Source organism: Aristolochia californica, unplaced genomic scaffold (genome assembly GCF_029961685.1).
Source record: "Aristolochia californica isolate CCGP_79_NKW_82.1479 unplaced genomic scaffold, dmAriCali1.0.hap1 SCAF_1, whole genome shotgun sequence".
NCBI lineage: Eukaryota > Viridiplantae > Streptophyta > Magnoliopsida > Piperales > Aristolochiaceae > Aristolochia > Aristolochia californica.
In genome coordinates this window covers 57014178-57031710 of record NW_027181770.1, presented here as the reverse complement: position 1 = coordinate 57031710, position 17533 = coordinate 57014178, and the positions used below count along the sequence as shown (strand labels likewise).

Here is a 17533-nt window from a genome sequence, read left to right as displayed (position 1 = left end):
GTGAAGGATTGTCGTACCAAGAAAACACTTTTGCGCTGTCCTACTAGTCAAGGCCTGTATGTCTTCCCTCCCGCCGCCTCTTCCTATCAAGCTCATACTGGATCTAGAGTCTCTCCATTCCAATGGACACTCGTTTGGGTCATCCCTCCATGCAATTAGTCCACCACATCATCTCCAAGCTCTCTTTACCAGTCAAGCGCTCTCCACAACCTGGGTTGTGCTCTTCCTGCTGTCAGGCTAAACTTCATCAACTACCGTATTCATCCTCTCCGTCTTGGACCACTGCCCCTCTCCAACTTTTGTTTGCTGATGTATGGGGTCCTGCCCCCACTGTGTCCAGGGGTGGTTTTCGATACTATCTCTCTTTTGTTGATGATTACTGTCGGTTTACGTGGATTTTTCCATTACAGTGTAAATCCGATGTTGTTAATGTATTTTTATCCTTCAAGTCTCAAGTCGAAAATTTACTTCATACCAAAATACGTGCCCTCCAATTTGATTGGGGTGGCAAATTTCGTTCCCTTCATATTGTACTACAGTCTCTTGGAATTTCTCATCGCTTGGCTTGTCCTTATGCCCACTCTCAAAATGGTTCTGTTGAGAGGAAACATCGATACATTGTCGAAACCGGTCTTGCTCTTCTTGCCCATTCCTTCGCCCCTCATAAATATTGGTCTGATACCTTCCTTACTACTGCCTACCTAATTAATCGCTTACCTACTTTGGTGTTAGATCACAAATCTCCCTTTGAAAAATTGTGGAACTGTCAGCCCAATTACAATTTCTTGAAAACTTTTGGCTGTCTCTGTTGGCCTAATCTTCGTCCTTATAATCGGCATAAAATGGATTATCGGTCTCTTCCTTGTGTCTTTCTTGGTTACAACCCTAATCATCATGGCTACTTATGCTATCATATCCCGACCTCTCGTATGTATGTCTCACGTGATGTTCTGTTTGATGAAGCTGTTTTTCCCTTTCAATCTTCCCCATCCCTCCCCTCTCCTCCATTAACTACTCCTTTGCCCTCCTCGTCTCTCCCTCTACAACCCTCTACCACTACCATCCCCAATCCCATTACTCCTCCTTCCTCCCCTGGTTCCACTGCACCTTCCCCTCCGCCTCTGACCCCACCCAGTAGACTCCCTTTCCCACTATTACCACTGCCCTCATCTCCCCCTTGTGAGCTTGTACTTCCCGAGTCTTCCGTCATCTCCCCTTCCACCATTTCCCGTCCTCATCCCATGCAAACCCGATCCAAATCCAACCTCCATTTTCCCAAAATCCGGACCGACGGTACCGTTGCTTGGCCACCCCCTCAAGCCCTCCTCACATCCCGTGTCACTCCTGATGAACCCTCCTCTGTCACTGAAACCTCAAAATACCCGGAATGGCGTCGTGCGATGCAACTCGAATTCGAAGCCCTTCTCTCCAACAATAACTGGACCTTAGTTCCTCCCTCCCCCTCTCAGCATGTTGTGGGCTGCCGCTGGATCTTCAAAACAAAATACCTCTCAAATGGCTTGGTCGAGCGGTGAAAAGCACGACTTGTTGCCAAGGGCTACAGTCAGCTCGAGGGTTTGGACTATTCCGAGACTTTCAGTCCAGTTGTCAAACCGACAACCACCAGGTTAGTTCTTTCCATTGCCCTCTCTAACAGTTGGTCGGTTCATCAATAAGATATTCAAAATGCTTTTCTTCATGGCACGTTGGATGAAACGGTATTTATGTCTCAGCCAAGTGGCTTTGTTCACCCTCAATTTCCCACTTATGTCTGCAAGCTCAATCGTGCTCTCTACGGCCTTAAACAGGCCCCCCATGCGTGGTATGCTCGTCTCAGTAGCAAACTCCTTGAATTTGGCTTTGTCATCTCCAAATCTGACACTTCTTTATTCATCTACCGCCATCAGTCTATTGTCCTGTATCTTTTAGTTTATGTTGATGACATTCTCCTTACTGGCTCCGATAGCTTTACCATTACTCAACTTGTTCAATTGCTCAGTGTTGATTTTCCCGTCAAAGATCTTGGTTATCTTCATTATTTCCTGGATATTGAGTGTCACAGAACTCCGAATGGGATTTTTCTGTCCCAACGAAAATATATCCTTGATTTACTGCACAAGACCAATATGACTAATTGTAATCCTGTTGGCACTCCTATGTCTCCCTCCACTAAACTTTCTGCTTTTGATTCTTCATCTATGGAAGATCCTTCTCTGTACAGGAGTGTGGTGGGAAGCCTCCAATATCTTCTCTTCACTCGACCTGATTTAGCCTTCTCAGTCAATCGTGTCTGTCAATTTATGCATGCTCCTTGTCTTTCTCATTGGCAACCCGTGAAACGGATCTTACGGTATTTGAAACAGACTTTGGATTATGGTCTGACTCTCACTTCTTCTCCGGCCCCTGTTTTGGCTGCCTTCTCTGATGCCGACTGGACAGGCTTCCCCGACGACTGAAAATCTACTAGTGGCTATTGTTTATTCTATGGCACAAATCTCATCTGTTGGAGTTAAAAAAAACAAACTACTATCGCTCGGTCCAGCACGGAGGCTGAATACAAGGCCTTGGTTCATGCTACGAGTGAGCTCGTTTGGGTCCAATCCTTATTGTTTGAATTGGGAATCTACTTATCTCAGCCACCCATTCTCTATTGTGATAATCTGGGGGCCACTTACTTATCTGTGAATCCTGTGATGCATTCTTGAACCAAGCATGTCGATATTGATTATCATTTTGTTCGTGATCGTGTCCATAACAAGACTCTTCAAGTTTCCTTCCTTTCCGGTACAGATCAGATCGCAGATGTCTTCACCAAGCCCCTGTCCATCACCAGATTTTGCACACTCCGATCGAGCCTCACAGTCCTGCCAGGCCTGCTGGGCTCGCCGTGGGGTATCAGCAGTAAGAAGACTTCCACACCTCAGCAGCTCCTCCAGAAGAATCCAGAAGGTGTCAACGAGTCATGTATTCCTAGAAGAGTCTAGAATACTGTATTCTCTGCCATGTATTCCAGAAGGGTCTAGAATACACTCTGTAATGTATAAATACTTCATCATGTAAACAGATTCAACAAGAGAGAAAAATATCCACAATTGATTTTGGTATTCTATCATTCTTCGTTCCTTCTATCAATAAGAATTCTGCAAAGCTTTGGTGAGGCATGACCCATAACTTGATCAACCACGCAGAGAAGGATGCAGGGGGTGTAGAAACTGATACCCAATAACTGGAAGAAGAGGTTTCAGATTTTCCACAAAAGGCAGTGGACAAGCCAATGATCAATAGATTCATCAGTGAGTCCACAGAGATGACAGTTGGGGTTGACAATATGGGTTCCTCTTCTGCACACTTCTTAGAGCACTCCAAACAAAGAACTTTGCTTTTGTAGGGGTGGAGAGATTCCAAGCTAGAGGCGCATTGTCTGCAATTTGGTTTGATTGCCAGATAGAAAAGCCTGAAACAGGAAGCAACAGAACAGTCCTCGTCTGGCTCGGGGGTCCAGATAAGGCTGTCTGAAGAGTCATGCTTGAGGTAGAGATGCTCAAGATGGAGGAGCACAGATAAGGTAGCCACCCCACCATTGGTGAGACCTCTTCTGAAGTCCAGGATCCATTTGAGGGAGCTACTGCCCCCCGAAGAGATTGCATCAGCCACCATGAAGTCAGGGTATCTTGCAAGACGGAAGAGGTCCAGATGCTGGATTTTACAGACCTTGTCACCAAGCCAGTTGTTGTGCCACAATTGGGCAGCGTGTCCAGTGCCAATCAGGATATGGAAAGGTGAGATGACCTTCGGTAAGTTCCTAGCCAGCGCATGCCACAGGGGTGAAAGTCTTAAAATCGTTACCTTGCAGTACCAACTTTGATAATCAATTCTAGATTTTGCAGCAACAAAGCATCTCCTGATTGCCTCCCTATTAGTGTTAACCTTCCAGCACCACTTAGCAAGAGCGCCTGGTTGATGGTTCGGGCTGGTTTGATGCCATGACCTTCCTGCTTTTTGTGTTTGCAGACTTCAGTCCATTTAACAGGATGTTTGAAACCATTTCCTTCCCCTTGCCATAGGAATGCTGTTATTAATTTCCGAGTCTCTGACCCACACTGGTGGGGAAATTCAAGAAGAATAAGAAGTAGTAGGGATGCCATTGATATATGAGTTAATAAGCGTGTCTTCCGGCTTTAGAGAGGGGCATTCCTTTCCAGGTTGATGAGTTTTTTTTTTGTGTAAAATAAAATTGTTAAAATAGTTACATCAGTAAAGTTCCTTTTTTAGCTGATAAAAAAGAGAAAAAAAAAGAAAAAACGGACTTGTTTGTAAGAATTAAATGGAAAATTAATGTTTCTAATTTTACGGAGTAAAAATTAACAATTGGAGTAAATCTTTCTTTCATATAATTAACCAGCCAAAACAGGTTTAGAGATACTACAAAATGTGCCCCTGATCCTTGGGTTAATGGCTACTTCTTTGTGTCTGTTAATGTGAGTCCACGTTTGAGCCTTAACAACAACTTTTCATTCATATGACCAGTCATGTAGAAAGAGGAAGTGAAAAGAAATTTAGGGAGATGCAACTATGTTGAGATAGGACCCTCTTGCTGTCTAGGAGGATATGATGTAGGAGTTGTGTAAAGTTGGGTCCAAGGCCCATCTCAAAATGACTAACCAACTTAGGAAACCTCATTCCCAACTAATAAACTCAAGATCTTTGTACTCACTAATCCATGTGGGACTGTTCCTTAAACACTCCCCCTCACATGTAGGCCCTTTTTTGTGGCTCTACAAGCGGATAATTTAGGCGTAGGCCCTCTTTTGTGGCTCTACAAGTAGATAATTTTAGGTATAGGCCCGTGACTTTACAAGTGGATAGTTTAGGGGTAGGTCTTCTTTTGTGGTTCTACAAGTGGATAGTTTTAGGTGTAGGCCCTCTTTTGTGGCTCTACAAGTGGATAGTTTAGGTGTAGGTCCACATATGGGTACCTGCTTTGATACCATGTAAAGTTGGGGTCCAAGGCCCACCCCAAAATGACAGCCTACTTAGGAAACCTCTTTCCCAGCTAATAAACTTAAGATTTTTGTACTCACTAATCCATGTGGGACTATTCCTTAGCAAGTTGTTTTTGGCAGAGCCAACCTCTTCTTACTTGTAGAGGTTTGATTATCATCTTCTGAAATCAAAGATAGAGGTTTGATTATCATCTCCTGAAACCAAAGATATCTCAACCTTGCTCTTGAAGTGCTCGGCTAGAGCAGCAAACTCATTTGTGGATTCCTTTGCAAGAGAAGGGGTTCATTGACAATGTCTTGTTGTGAACAGATTTTCCCCTCTTAGTTATTTTGCTTTCTAGCTGCCCCTTTACATTTTTCTTTTTCTTTTTATCTACCCTACGCCTTCCCCAGTCAAGTACTGCTTTTCCTAGGAAAAAAAAGCAGATGGAAACCATTTTCTTGGAAAAAGTGAGGATACAATTCGCCATGACCACTCTGCATCTGAGGTCTCCGTTAATTGTAGTAGTGACAAAATTGGAAATGCTCAAGCTTTCAATTGATTTGCATGGATCTGCAGATGATGATTTGACTACATGCTTGTAGCATATTTTCTCAAGTAAATATGATGTCGCGGTGTGTGCTAGTAAAAATATATTTAGTATGAATTACTTGCTAGAAGATGATGTATTCTAAAGCAGCATATATCATACAACCACAATTTGTGTAGTTTTTTGATAGTTTTTTGTATCAATTCTGCATAAGTTTCAATATTTAACTTTGAAGCTGATGGCTTGTGATTGTGTATGGTATACTGTAAGACGGTGTTTTATGTGAAGTTCTGAACAGAACTTTTCCTTTCATGCATTTAACATTAAATTTCTCATTTAGTTTCAGTATCTTCTTACTTGCTTGTGCATGCAAAATGATAGAGTATGTTCTTTTAGATACATTTTCTGTGGAGGTTTATTTGTTATTTCTTTATTTTCAGCTGCAATCAATTGTCTTTTTCTGAATATTCTATGTGACTTTTCCTAGTTTCTTTTATTTCTGTCTAAATTATGGAGCTCTTATCTAATTTTTGAAGTAGAGTACTGGATGTTGCAGAAGTGTACTAGTAATTAAGAAAACACAGTTTTTTATTGTTGTGGCAAGGTATGTGTCGAGTGGCTACCTTTTACATGTAATGTTATTTTTACCACTGCTGCAATCAATTGTCTTGTTCTGAATATTCAATGTGACTTTTCCTAGTTTCTTTTATTTCTGTCTAAATTATGGAGCTCTAATCTAATTTTTAAAGTAGAGTACTGGATGTTGCAGAAGTGTACTAGTAATTAAGATAACCCAAATTTTTATAGTTGTAGCAAGGGATATGTTGAGTGGCTACCTTTTACATGTAATGTTATTTTTACCAAGCAAATGGCTAATCTTTACTTTTCTCAGTGTCAATCCTTCATTGATGAACTATTGGCATCTAATTCAACTGACTTGCAACAACGTGCATATGAACTTCAAGCACTTTTAGGCTTGGATCCTCATGCTGTGGAGAGTATCATGCCCTCTGATGCAAGTTGTGAAGATATTGAGGTCAGCCTTCAATTGCTTCTTTAAAGTTTTTAACATTTACTGGTCTTTTCTTGAGTAAATATGGAAGATGACCTAAAGGACAATCTCAGTAAGAGTTGTTGTTGTAAGCTTTAGTTTTGTGAGAGTGTACAAAATTATTTTCGGAAAGCCTGTTGTTGACTTTTTAAGCTGTTGTAGCATTTTGGACCAGAATCAAAATATCTATGTTTATTATATGCTATTCATCCTAGTCCTTCATTTAAAGTTTCCTTTTTGTTTCTCTCTTCCACCTGATACTGAGGGTGAACTAACTTATATTGATTGCTTTTAAAGTGGAAACTTATTTGTTTCAATGATACTATAAATGTTGCAATGTTTCGAACTAAAGCTAAATCTTAAGAGGTTGTATCTATTCCTATCACCATGTATACCACCCAATATTTTATGTAATCAGTCCAAATTTTGAATTCTCCACCACTAAGGGGAGAGTTTTCTTAGTTGACTGCCTTACTGTGGTTAACAGATTTGCTCCCAAGCCTTCTGTGAAAAGTACCTGTGAGTTCTCTACTTCATGCACCTCTTACAATTGGTGTTAAACTGAATTGGTTGTTAATGCAATTCCTCATGAACCTGGAAGAAACCTTGCTATGATTATTGTCGGGTAAAAGCTCACTTAAGCAAGCATATTGTCAGCTTCATCCATGCTACTTAACTTAATGATGGAATCCTCCTGCTGCACCATATCATAATTTTGTTTTCCTGAGTCAATTTGCCAAAATTTTACAGAAGACTAAATTGCTTGTATGTCTAATTCTCCGTACTTTGTTGTGTATAAGGGCATCATAATCTTCTCAACTTTTCTATCTGCTGAACGGTTTTTTTATGTTGGTATTAGCGGATGATGTGTTGATTATGTTGGCTAGCTGGCTTTGATTCAAGTAACCTGCTGAATTTTCACGTTTCTTTCTGCAGGTGAGTAAAAGTTTGTCATTCCTCAATGGCTTTGTACAGAAATCCTTAGAGAAAGGAGCAAGTCCATACATCCCTGAAAATGAACGATCAGGAATGGTGGCTATGAGCCCTTTTAGAAATCCTGCTCAGATTGAATCATCTAGCCATGCTCTCAGGTTTGAGGCATATGAGCTTCCAAAGCCTTCAGTTCCAGAAAATCTCTCTGTTGTACTCACATCTTCAGCAGATCCTATTAGCGTCCAAGAATCCCATCAACCAAAAGTATTCCGTCAATCTTCTGTAGTGCCATCTAGCTTTGATTCCCTACCAGCAGATACTGGAGTGAAGCTTCGACTTGATGGTGTTCAAAAGAAGTGGGGTAGACCTACTTATTCCTCTCCTGCACCATCTTCATCTGCAACCAGCACCCAGAGAACTGCTAATGGGGTCACACCCTCCAATGGATCAGATACAGTGGGCTTCCAGGCCCGAGATACATCACACGACTCTAGGAAACAACAGACGGAAGTTTCTGCTGAAAAGCAAAGACTTGCTGCTTCGTTATTTGGTGGTGCCTCGTTAAGGAATGAGAAGAGCAGGCATTCGTCAAGCCATAAAGCTTCGAAGGGGAGTAGTAATTCTGAAAGATCAAAATCTCCTGCATCAACTCAGCAAGCCATTGAGCAATCTGCCCCTCAGCCGCCTCCAGACTTACTGGACTTGGGGGAATCGACTACAACAGGCACTCCACCTATAGATCCTTTTCATCAATTGGAAGGACTGTTGGAATCTCCCCAAGTCTCATCATCTGATATCCCTAGGGCAGCTGTGGAACCAAAGTCCAATGATCTTATGGGGCTCCTTGACACACCTTCAGTTGGACTGAGTGTAAGCATATTGGATTCGTCTTTAACCGATTTACATTCGACTAATGTTCAATCTGAACCATCTGCTGCTACTAATAAAAGTTCTTATCATGGAGGGAATTCTGTAATGATGAAGGGTCCAAATCCACAAGATTCACTGGAAAAGGATGCAGTTGCTAGGCAAGTGGGTGTGACACCTTCAGGTACAAACCCGAATCTGTTCAGAGATTTGCTTGGGTGAAGTATGGAAGAATTGGGTTTGAAAATCTATCGGTAATAATTGAGCTGTCACGTTAATGTGATTTCTCATGTTTGGGTCATTTCCGTGGACTGTTTATTCTGATGATGGGGAGTGAGAGCAGGCCTTTTAAAGCATGGGAAAACGTTAATCAGGAGTTCCTGACACGAGAAGGCAGTATTTGGGGTGCATATTGCATATTACTGTTTATAATGGTGGTATACATGGGTGCTATTATGAACCCAGTGTTTAGGCAGTTAGGATGAGGGTTATCTTGGACTTGTAGCTGCGTCTTATCTTCTATTTAAGAATCTGTCTCCATGAGGTTTTTCCCCCACATTTGGTGGATGTTGTAATAAGCCTTCTTGATGTCTTACTAAATATTTTTCTCTATTTGTACAATAGTGTTAACATTTGAGGGATTCGTGTCATATCTGTGTTTTGGCGTTGTGACAGTTTGAGTATTTTGTAGATAAATTCTGATAGACCATTAAAAGGACGATCTCCAATATTTTTTACTTGTTTGGTTTTTACTCATATTTCAAACACAGTTTAGTGTGGTCGATGCTGTGGTATATGGTTACGTAAAGCTGCGGTAGGAACTGAAAATGCTTTCGGTTTTCCATATTTATTTCTACAGAGCTCTGGGGAATTGGGAATTGAGATATCGAGCAAAGAACATGCAGGCCAATGCAAACAAACCATCCATGCCTGATGATGCTATCAAACTTTGGAAACCAGCTGAATTCATCAAGAGCTTGCATTGGGTGTTTTCTCGTTTTTGGATGAAGCTTGGGAAATGATTTTTGAACAGAACCAGAAGAAAAAAGAGTGATGATGTTCCAGGAGATGAAAAGGAGATCGGCGATCTTGGGGAAAGGATAAGGAAGTTAAAAAAAAAAAACTTTTCCTCCAGAAGAATCTTTTTGATGTGGAAAAGACCCATATTTGAAGGGAGAAAGGGATAATACCTTTTTTATCGACCAAGGATAAAACAGGTTGTAGAACATTTGTAAATGCCTGGCATTCCGCGATCGAGTTCAGAAATCAGAATCCTCAATTTCCACGATGTTACCTAACTTAAACAAGATAAACTCTTCTTTCTTTCTGTCATGAGATTGCGACTTTTCGTACAAATTATTGCCGAACACTGTACAATTCTAATAACAGCCTTTGGGGCGTTTGAAATTGACAATCAATGTAGTCCGAAGACAGGAATGAAACTGCATAAAAGAAAGAGAAAGTTCATAAAATACAAATACTATCCAGCATAATAAAGTTAAAACTGTCACCTTCTCGGTTTCTTATATGGTTTTTTCAAATGAACGATGTTCGGAGTGATCGTTGATATCAAAGAAGACGCAATGAACAAATCACCTCGAGAAACCATTTTGGTTCTTAAAGAACAAGAATATCCAACGACGTTGCAAGGCTAAAGACAGTCGATTTCTCGATAGAAACGGCTGACAGTCTATAATTCATCAATCCTTTTTCTGTATTTGAAACCAGGTAGCAGAAACAGTTATTGTCTTCTCATCTTCTCCTTTCTGTTACATATGGGTTGATCAACCACTGTGCTTGTTTGAAATGAAGTTGATAACACTTTGGAAGCTCCCTTTCCCTTTCTTTCTGTGCTTCGTTGCCGTGATGTGTTCATGGGTTTCAGCTCAAAGTTCGTCAGGTTTCTTCCCTCTCAAATATCTCTCTTCGGCCTTTGTTAATGGTCGCATTGAGTCTGATAATCTTCCCTCCATGCAGGTTGCAGTCTGAGCTACAACCGGTATCCAAACAAACCCATAGGTGAGTGCATCAGCGACACAGAGATGATAATCGTGTGGGACAGCATCGACACTACTCCCTGTTGCAGAAATGCTCTTAATACCTATACACAGGCACTCGCTCAGCGTGCTCTTAGCAACGATTACCTTTTTCTTAAGAGTGAGGAATGGAAAAGCTGCAGATTAACTGGCCCTGATGCTAACCTTACCGATGATTGCAGTTTCGACAATCTCTATCAAGGAAGCAGCAAGTGTACTGATATCCGACTAACAGATTTTACTGTAGGATACCCTCAGCGTTACAAGGACCTTCTTGACAGTTGCTCTCAGTTTGATACTCCCTCGTTCGTTGATCGATGCAAGGGATGCACTAGTTCCATAGTGACTTACAGAGATTATTTCCTGGATCAGCTCCATGTGACATCTAACGAGACCGAGGCAGAATTATGTACCATTTCACTAGTTATCGCGATCGCAGCTGATCAGATTAAAAATGCTTCTTGGGTAGAAGATTTCTACAGGTGCCTGCCTCTACTAGACATGAAAAGTAAGTGCAGTAAGAGTTCTTGCAGTAAATTCTACAAAACTATGCTCAATTGCGTATAGGTTGTCCAAGGCCTAGTAATTTTGTACATATTGCTGTGCAGGGCAAGAGCAAAGTGAAAAAGGCTATATCAAAATTCAGAGTAAGTCGTCTTGTTGAAATCAAGCTACTTGTTCATTTGGTAAGATGGGGTTGTCAGGAATAGGTTTGGCTGTTTCTATTTAAGAGCTTCACTACAAATGACCTTACTGAGCTATTCAATTGAAAATGATTAGATGGAGTTAATCTCTTCATTGTTTAAGTTTCAGCTCTCCTGGATTATAAATCTGTAATCTGTGTGTGTGAGTCTCTATATCCTACCCACCCACTTCTAAAGTTGCCACACGCTTTCTAAAACTGCTTCTGCTCTACTTTGATCATTTAGAGAGTGCCTATGACATGATATGCATTATGGTGAGAGTTTTTATGTTTTAATTCAACATATTGAAGCTTATGCTTGAACAAAAAAGTAATTTTGAACTCCAGGTTCAGTTGCAAAGGCCTTGCTGGCAGTCCTTATTGCAACTACAGGGCTGATCCTAGTTGTGGTGCTTGTTAAGTATGTAACCAAGAAGGATGATCCCCCCAAACCCATAGAAGGTACCGATGGTGCTTGTTAAAATGCTACTAATATTGTTAGTTAGGAAATGGGAATTCCATTACTGACACGTTTAATCTCTTAATCATCCTGTCATGAAATCCACAAGGTAAAGAAATTTCCGCATGGTCTGGTTTGTATCGGTTCTCCAAGGCAGAGATTGAGAACGCTATAAACCATGGGAACCAACGGATGTGCTTGGGGTCGGGAAGTGCTGGTAGGGTCTACAGGGGCACTCTTCCCAGTGGGCAGCTTGTTGCAATAAAACACATATACAAGAGCAGCATGTCTGATTCCTTCACTAGGGAAGTTGAAGGCCTGTCAAGGATTCGACACCCAAATCTTGTTTGTCTCTTCGGTTGCTGTGTGGAGGGCGGCGAGAAATTCTTAGTCTATGAATTCTGTTCAAATGGAAATCTTGCCCAACATCTTCTAAGTAATTTGTTGTCCTTTGCTTATGCTTATTTCATGTGTCTTATTTATTTACACACGTCTAACTTGTTTATGAATATGTATCTGTACTCAGGAAGTGATAGTGTCCTTTCATGGGAGGAGAGAGTGAAGATCTTGAGAGACTGTGCTCTTGCTCTGAGATTCCTTCATACACATCCAGATGGATGCATTGTGCACAGAGACATCAAGGCAAGTAAAGATTATTTCTACAATCAATCGACAACATATTTTACTTGGTCAACATAAAACTGCATTGATATTTCAGAAAGGTTGAGGAATCAAGTTGGGGCATTGGCCTTGTATTTTTCATAAAAGCTAAATGAACAGTTTCTCCTTCTGCAGGGGGGCTATAGATGTAAGCTTATCTGTGTTAAGTATAATTAGCCCTGCATCTGATTCCATGTTCTTGTAAAATGGTTTTGCAGCTTACCAACATTCTCCTAGTTGACAACATGGAACCAAAACTTTCTGATTTTGGACTAGCAAGGATGATAGGGATGGAAGAAAGCAAAGTGTTCACAGATGTGAGAGGAACAATTGGCTACATGGATCCTGAGTATATGAGCAATGCCAAGCTTACGTGTGCTAGTGATGTGTATAGCTTTGGCATCGTTGCCCTGCAAATTCTATCAGGAAGGCGAGTCATAGAGTTAGATATTGATGCTCGAGATTCCTTAACAAGAAAAGTAAGTTGAGATTTCTGAAATGCATGTTTTGTGCAAATTAGTGAAGCTGTACAGGAAAAAGTTGTTGTATCTGAGGACTTACAGTGGGAACAAGCGTTTGTTAAGAAATGCACAAAGCTGGTCTTGTCAGTCTACCCCAAAATTGACCTCCGTTCGCAGATGTTCTTGTAGTCTCACTTTCATTGGCCTCTGAAGCTTCTGAATGTAATTTACTCTAAAGTCTAATTTTTGTTGTTCTTTGGCTAGGCAAAGGATGTGGCAGTTGGAAAACGCCCACTATCAGATTTTGAGGATGCACGGCTCAACAGCAAATTTGTTTTAGAAGATTTTGAGTCAATCTTGAAGGTTGCAGTACTGTGTGTCTCCAAATCAAGCAAAGGACGACCACCAGTTGAAGAGGTCTTTGAGGAGATGGACAAAGCTTGGAAAAACACAGCAACTGTCATGGTTGATTAAACTAACATTTTAGTTATTTTTACAAGATGTCGGGGACGATTGTAACAAATTTTCATGCTTGTTTGTGCAGGGAAATAAATCGAGGAGCGGATGGACTTCAGTTGCTACACCATCAAGGTCACTTGAGATGGTTGAAGTCTAGTATATAAATTACTTGCAATCCTACCTCTGAGCTTGCAGAAATCTGCTCACAGATAGTGCAAGATGTCCAGGATATTAGAATTGGCTACATACCAAACAGTAATAATATAGTTCAGGTATTATAGAGTTGCATTCCATATATTCCTCATCTATTTTGCATTCAACAGAGAATTTTGGAGAGAAGCTGCAGTTGCCGCTCTGCTCGAGTTCTTGCTGATAGCTGATCAAGCTTTGTCTGTACAATATCTGTGCTTTGGCAAAGGATGCTGAATAAGTGAGAGCAAATTATAGTTTTGTCTCTTCCTTTTTATTTGATTCCACTCTTGCACTTTTACATGTCAACTACTTTCTTATGTTGGTAAGAACAAAAGCAATGATTATTTTCTGTTATTTGGCAGCAAAGAATCATTTCTCTCTTAGTTAATAAAATTTCTCTCACAAAATGATGGAATTTGGGGAGAAAAGAAAATAAATGGAAACTTGAGAGAAAATCTTAATCATAAAAAAAATTAAAATATTGCTAAATTTATTTTATTTTTCATTTTTCATTTGTATCCAAATAAGAGAAACTATATTTCTCTTCCATTTTCTCTCTCATTTTCCATAGGCATCCAAAAAGAGAAAATAAACCTAATTTTTTCTGTTTTCTCCACTTTCTGTGTTCCAAACACAACCTTAGTAATAATCACTGTCTAAAACTCTTGTATGAGAATTTTTCTAAACAAGCTAAGTAATTACAAAAGGATGCATGGCTCTTTTAGACTAAAACAGTGTAATTTCCGAGCGCATCCTATTCTTTCACCTAGGTAGATAAGAAAACAAGAGTTTCAGTTGCAAATTTTAAATGATACTTATATCCTTATCTTTTCATAAAAATCTTAAATGAAAAGGAAGAAAGAAAAATATTTTCTTAATGAGAGTGGAAAAGATGATATTTTCATTGGCCATGATAGGCTTAGGAAGCAAGGATAGAAAAAACAGAAGATGTGGAACGAGGCCGAAATGGGGTAGGAAATCTATCCTCACAAATGGTTCCATATTTCTTTGTGCTAGTTGCCTCAACCAGTTGACTATGCTAAATGTTGCAATTTACAAGGAAGGAGATGAGAGAGATTCGGGTTTACATACCCCTTTCTCCTATTTATACCTTAAACAATATTAAAAATTTCATCCATGTTCCTACAATCCTAAACCCTAAGAATCTATTTTTTTATAGGAAATAACTTTTCTAGAGAATGAAGTAAACTAAATTAACTTAATTATATAGTTCAACGCCTCTCTCTTAGCACAAGGGTTCAAATAATATTAGGCATTATTATTTTGATGATAACAAAACATGTAACTTGAAAGTGTGCTACTAATAATTTTATCATTGTTATTAGATATATATTCCTTCCAACTTATATCTAAGTAGTCTTGACACAAATTTGGGCTAAGAAATTGAAGACTCAAGAAGCCAAGTTAAGATCCTAGAGGAAGAGATAGAAGAATTGTAGTTGTGAAGAAGATAAGTCTAGGGAGAGACCATTCAAGATTGTCAAATAGTCATTTTTAAGTGAAGATAAAAAAATTCACTTAAAACTCCACTTTATTTATCCAAGTTTTACTGGACACCCCTAAGATGTGCATAAACGAGGAAACAATTAAAATGAATTAAAATTGGAAAAGAAACATTGAGAGCAAATTTTCCAAGTATTGGAAGTTTCGAGTTAACTCATTCAAGTTGACACGAGACTATGCAAAAAAAAAAAAAAATGTTGACTCTTGGGTTATGATTGAGTAGACTCCACCTTAAGTCAAGTTGACTCAAGCTTTTATGACAAGTTTAAGTTACCCTAGCTTGAGTCTCGTCTAGGTTGGGTGCACCTTGAATCGGCTCAATGTTTAGGGCATGTTGTTTTTTACCTATTTTCTAAGCATCTATTTTCAAGTCAATGCACTTATAATTTAAGATACTTTTGTTAAATCTTAGGATTCCACTAACTTAACTTTAAGAACCTTTGAGTGAAAGAAAAAAGAGAAAGGTCGACTATGAAGACAGAAGAAGAGAAGAGAGCTTGAAGGAGAGATCCAAGGAGAGGGTGCTCGAGTGGAGAAAGAGGGTGTGAAGGATTAGGGTTTTTGAATAAATCCGTAGTCCTCCCCTTTAACTTTTATATAATGATTCAAATATGAAACATTACATAAATACCCTTTATCCCAAAGGTTGAAAATAAGGACTAAAACATAAGCCTAATTACAAGTATGCCATTTGCTTCTAACACTCCCTCTCAAGCTAGTGGTGCAAAAACATCAAATACTCCTAATTTGGAGCATGTAGTGTGGTCAATGAAGCAACTAACTTTATAAACATGTCATCAACATGGCCTTGAGATGAAACAAACTCGAAGCTTATAATACTAGCTTGTAGTTTTTCTCTGACAAAGTAACAGTCAACCTCAATGTGCTTTGTCCATTTGTGAAATTCTAGATTGGAAGCTCTGTGAATGACTATTTGATTATCACAATGAAGTTTCATTGGAATATCTCTACTGAATCCCAATTCTATGAGGAGTGATTTGATCCATTTCAGTTCACTTACCGGATGTGTCATGACTTTGTATTTAGTTTCTCCATTGCATCTTGCAATGACATTCTGCTGTTTGCTCTTCCAAGTTACCAAGTTTTCTCCAACTAAAGTATAGTAGTCAAAGGTGGAATATGCAAAACTTTCAATGTTAATATGACCATGGCATTTGTATAAGAGTCCATGTCCAACAACCTTTTTTAAGTATTAAAGGATCCGTTCTAGAGCTCACAAGTGAGAGTTTTGAGGCTTAGTGCATGTACTAGCTAACAACACTTACTTCAAATGAGATATAAGGTCAAGTTACAATGAGATATATCAACTTTCCTACTAGCCTTTGATATTTCCCTACATCTACATCTTCTCCAGAACTAACATATAGTTTTACATTGGTGTCCATCATTTCTAATAAGTTGAGAATTCGATTGATCGATCAACAAGCTTAGGGAACTAAAAAATATAATCGTTATACATGGTTGATCATTCATAACTTTCTAGTGATTGATCAACACTTTTTGCATCTTTTTTAAACTGTCAAAAAATGGCTAGTTTGAAGGGGAAACTTATAAATACCCCTCCAAACGTCTAGTGTAGAGCAATGAGAGCATTTATTGGCATCTGAGAACTCTCAGCCAATGTTTTTATTTGAAATTCTTCACAAACCTACTTTTAAGAGGAAAGAGCTAGAAACTTGCAAAAACTTCCTATTTCTCTCAAATTCTATGTGCATCATAGTGCTTCAAGTTCCAAAAACTTTTCCTCTTGTGCATCAAAGGTTGGAGACTTAGAAATTTGAAGGAGAAAGTTGTTTCACCATATTTCAAGGGTATAAGTTTTTCTTTATTTTGTATTTTCCTTGTTTTTTATAAGGCTGATGTAGAGCTTGGTAGATTTAGAATCTAGCCACTTAATCTCAAGGAGAGATTTTTAATCGTGTATTTGAGTATACAAGTGGCTTAAAAAATAGCCAGAATCTCTTTTATATAAAATTTTGCTAATAAAGCTATTAATGGAATTTTCCAAAACAAGGGTTCTTGGGTGGTGACTACCATTAGGGAAATATTGATAACAAAAATTATTTGCCTCCTTTATGGTGTGTCTTTGATATTTACTTCGCTTGCATTTGATTTTTCATTAAGCACTAAAAGTTTTAATTACCCCCCCTCTTGAGAAGCCACTTGGCCCAACACGTAGTTCTCTACCAGTAAATTTTAAAATTCATTAATAAAAGCAATACAGGTAGAAAATTTTGAATTAGCCGGTAGATGGTTTCATTATTATAGCTCGAATTTCATATAGTGACTGCACGGTGAACTGATCGGTCCTATGGTTAAACCCACAACAATTCTTGTTGTTTTATCTCATGCTATCTCTTATAATTGGGTTAGTCAATAGTTTGATGCTAATAATGCTCTTTGAAATGGAGTGCTCCAAGAAAGTGTTTACAAGAAGCAACCTGCAGGCTTGAAGGACTCCTTGTTTCCCACTCACATATGTGAACTTCATAAAGCCATCTATGTTTGCTGTGAGATTGCTACAATTTTTCTATTTTTTGGATTTCATGAAAGGATTTTTTTTTGGATATTTATATAGTCATCAAGCAAAGGTCAAGTCTAGTTGATCTCCTCTCTTCATTTTTCAAAAGCTGAAGCTCCAAACTTCCTCAACT

At 39.2% G+C, this 17533-nt stretch overlaps 2 protein-coding genes across 2 annotated transcripts in view; both read left to right on the top strand.

Moving 5' to 3' along the window:
• LOC137952271 (AP-4 complex subunit epsilon) overlaps positions 1-9101 on the top strand; it is a 29175-nt gene extending 20074 nt beyond the window's left edge. The window contains exons 10-11 of the mRNA XM_068799389.1: positions 6426-6569; positions 7521-9101. Coding sequence (XP_068655490.1) covers positions 6426-6569; positions 7521-8606 — 1230 coding nt within the window. The 3' untranslated portion in view covers positions 8607-9101. The remainder of the gene's footprint in view (positions 1-6425; positions 6570-7520) is intronic.
• An 887-nt stretch (positions 9102-9988) lies between these two features.
• Positions 9989-13571, top strand: LOC137962686 (probable receptor-like protein kinase At5g18500). The gene is made up of 9 exons (XM_068809702.1): positions 9989-10284; positions 10362-10928; positions 11029-11067; positions 11451-11564; positions 11672-11998; positions 12089-12204; positions 12441-12701; positions 12948-13148; positions 13228-13571. The coding sequence occupies exons 1-9, from the start codon at positions 10191-10193 to the stop codon at positions 13297-13299; spliced, it is 1791 nt and encodes a 596-aa protein (XP_068665803.1). The 5' UTR covers positions 9989-10190; the 3' UTR covers positions 13300-13571.
• Positions 13572-17533: the final 3962 nt, after the last annotated feature.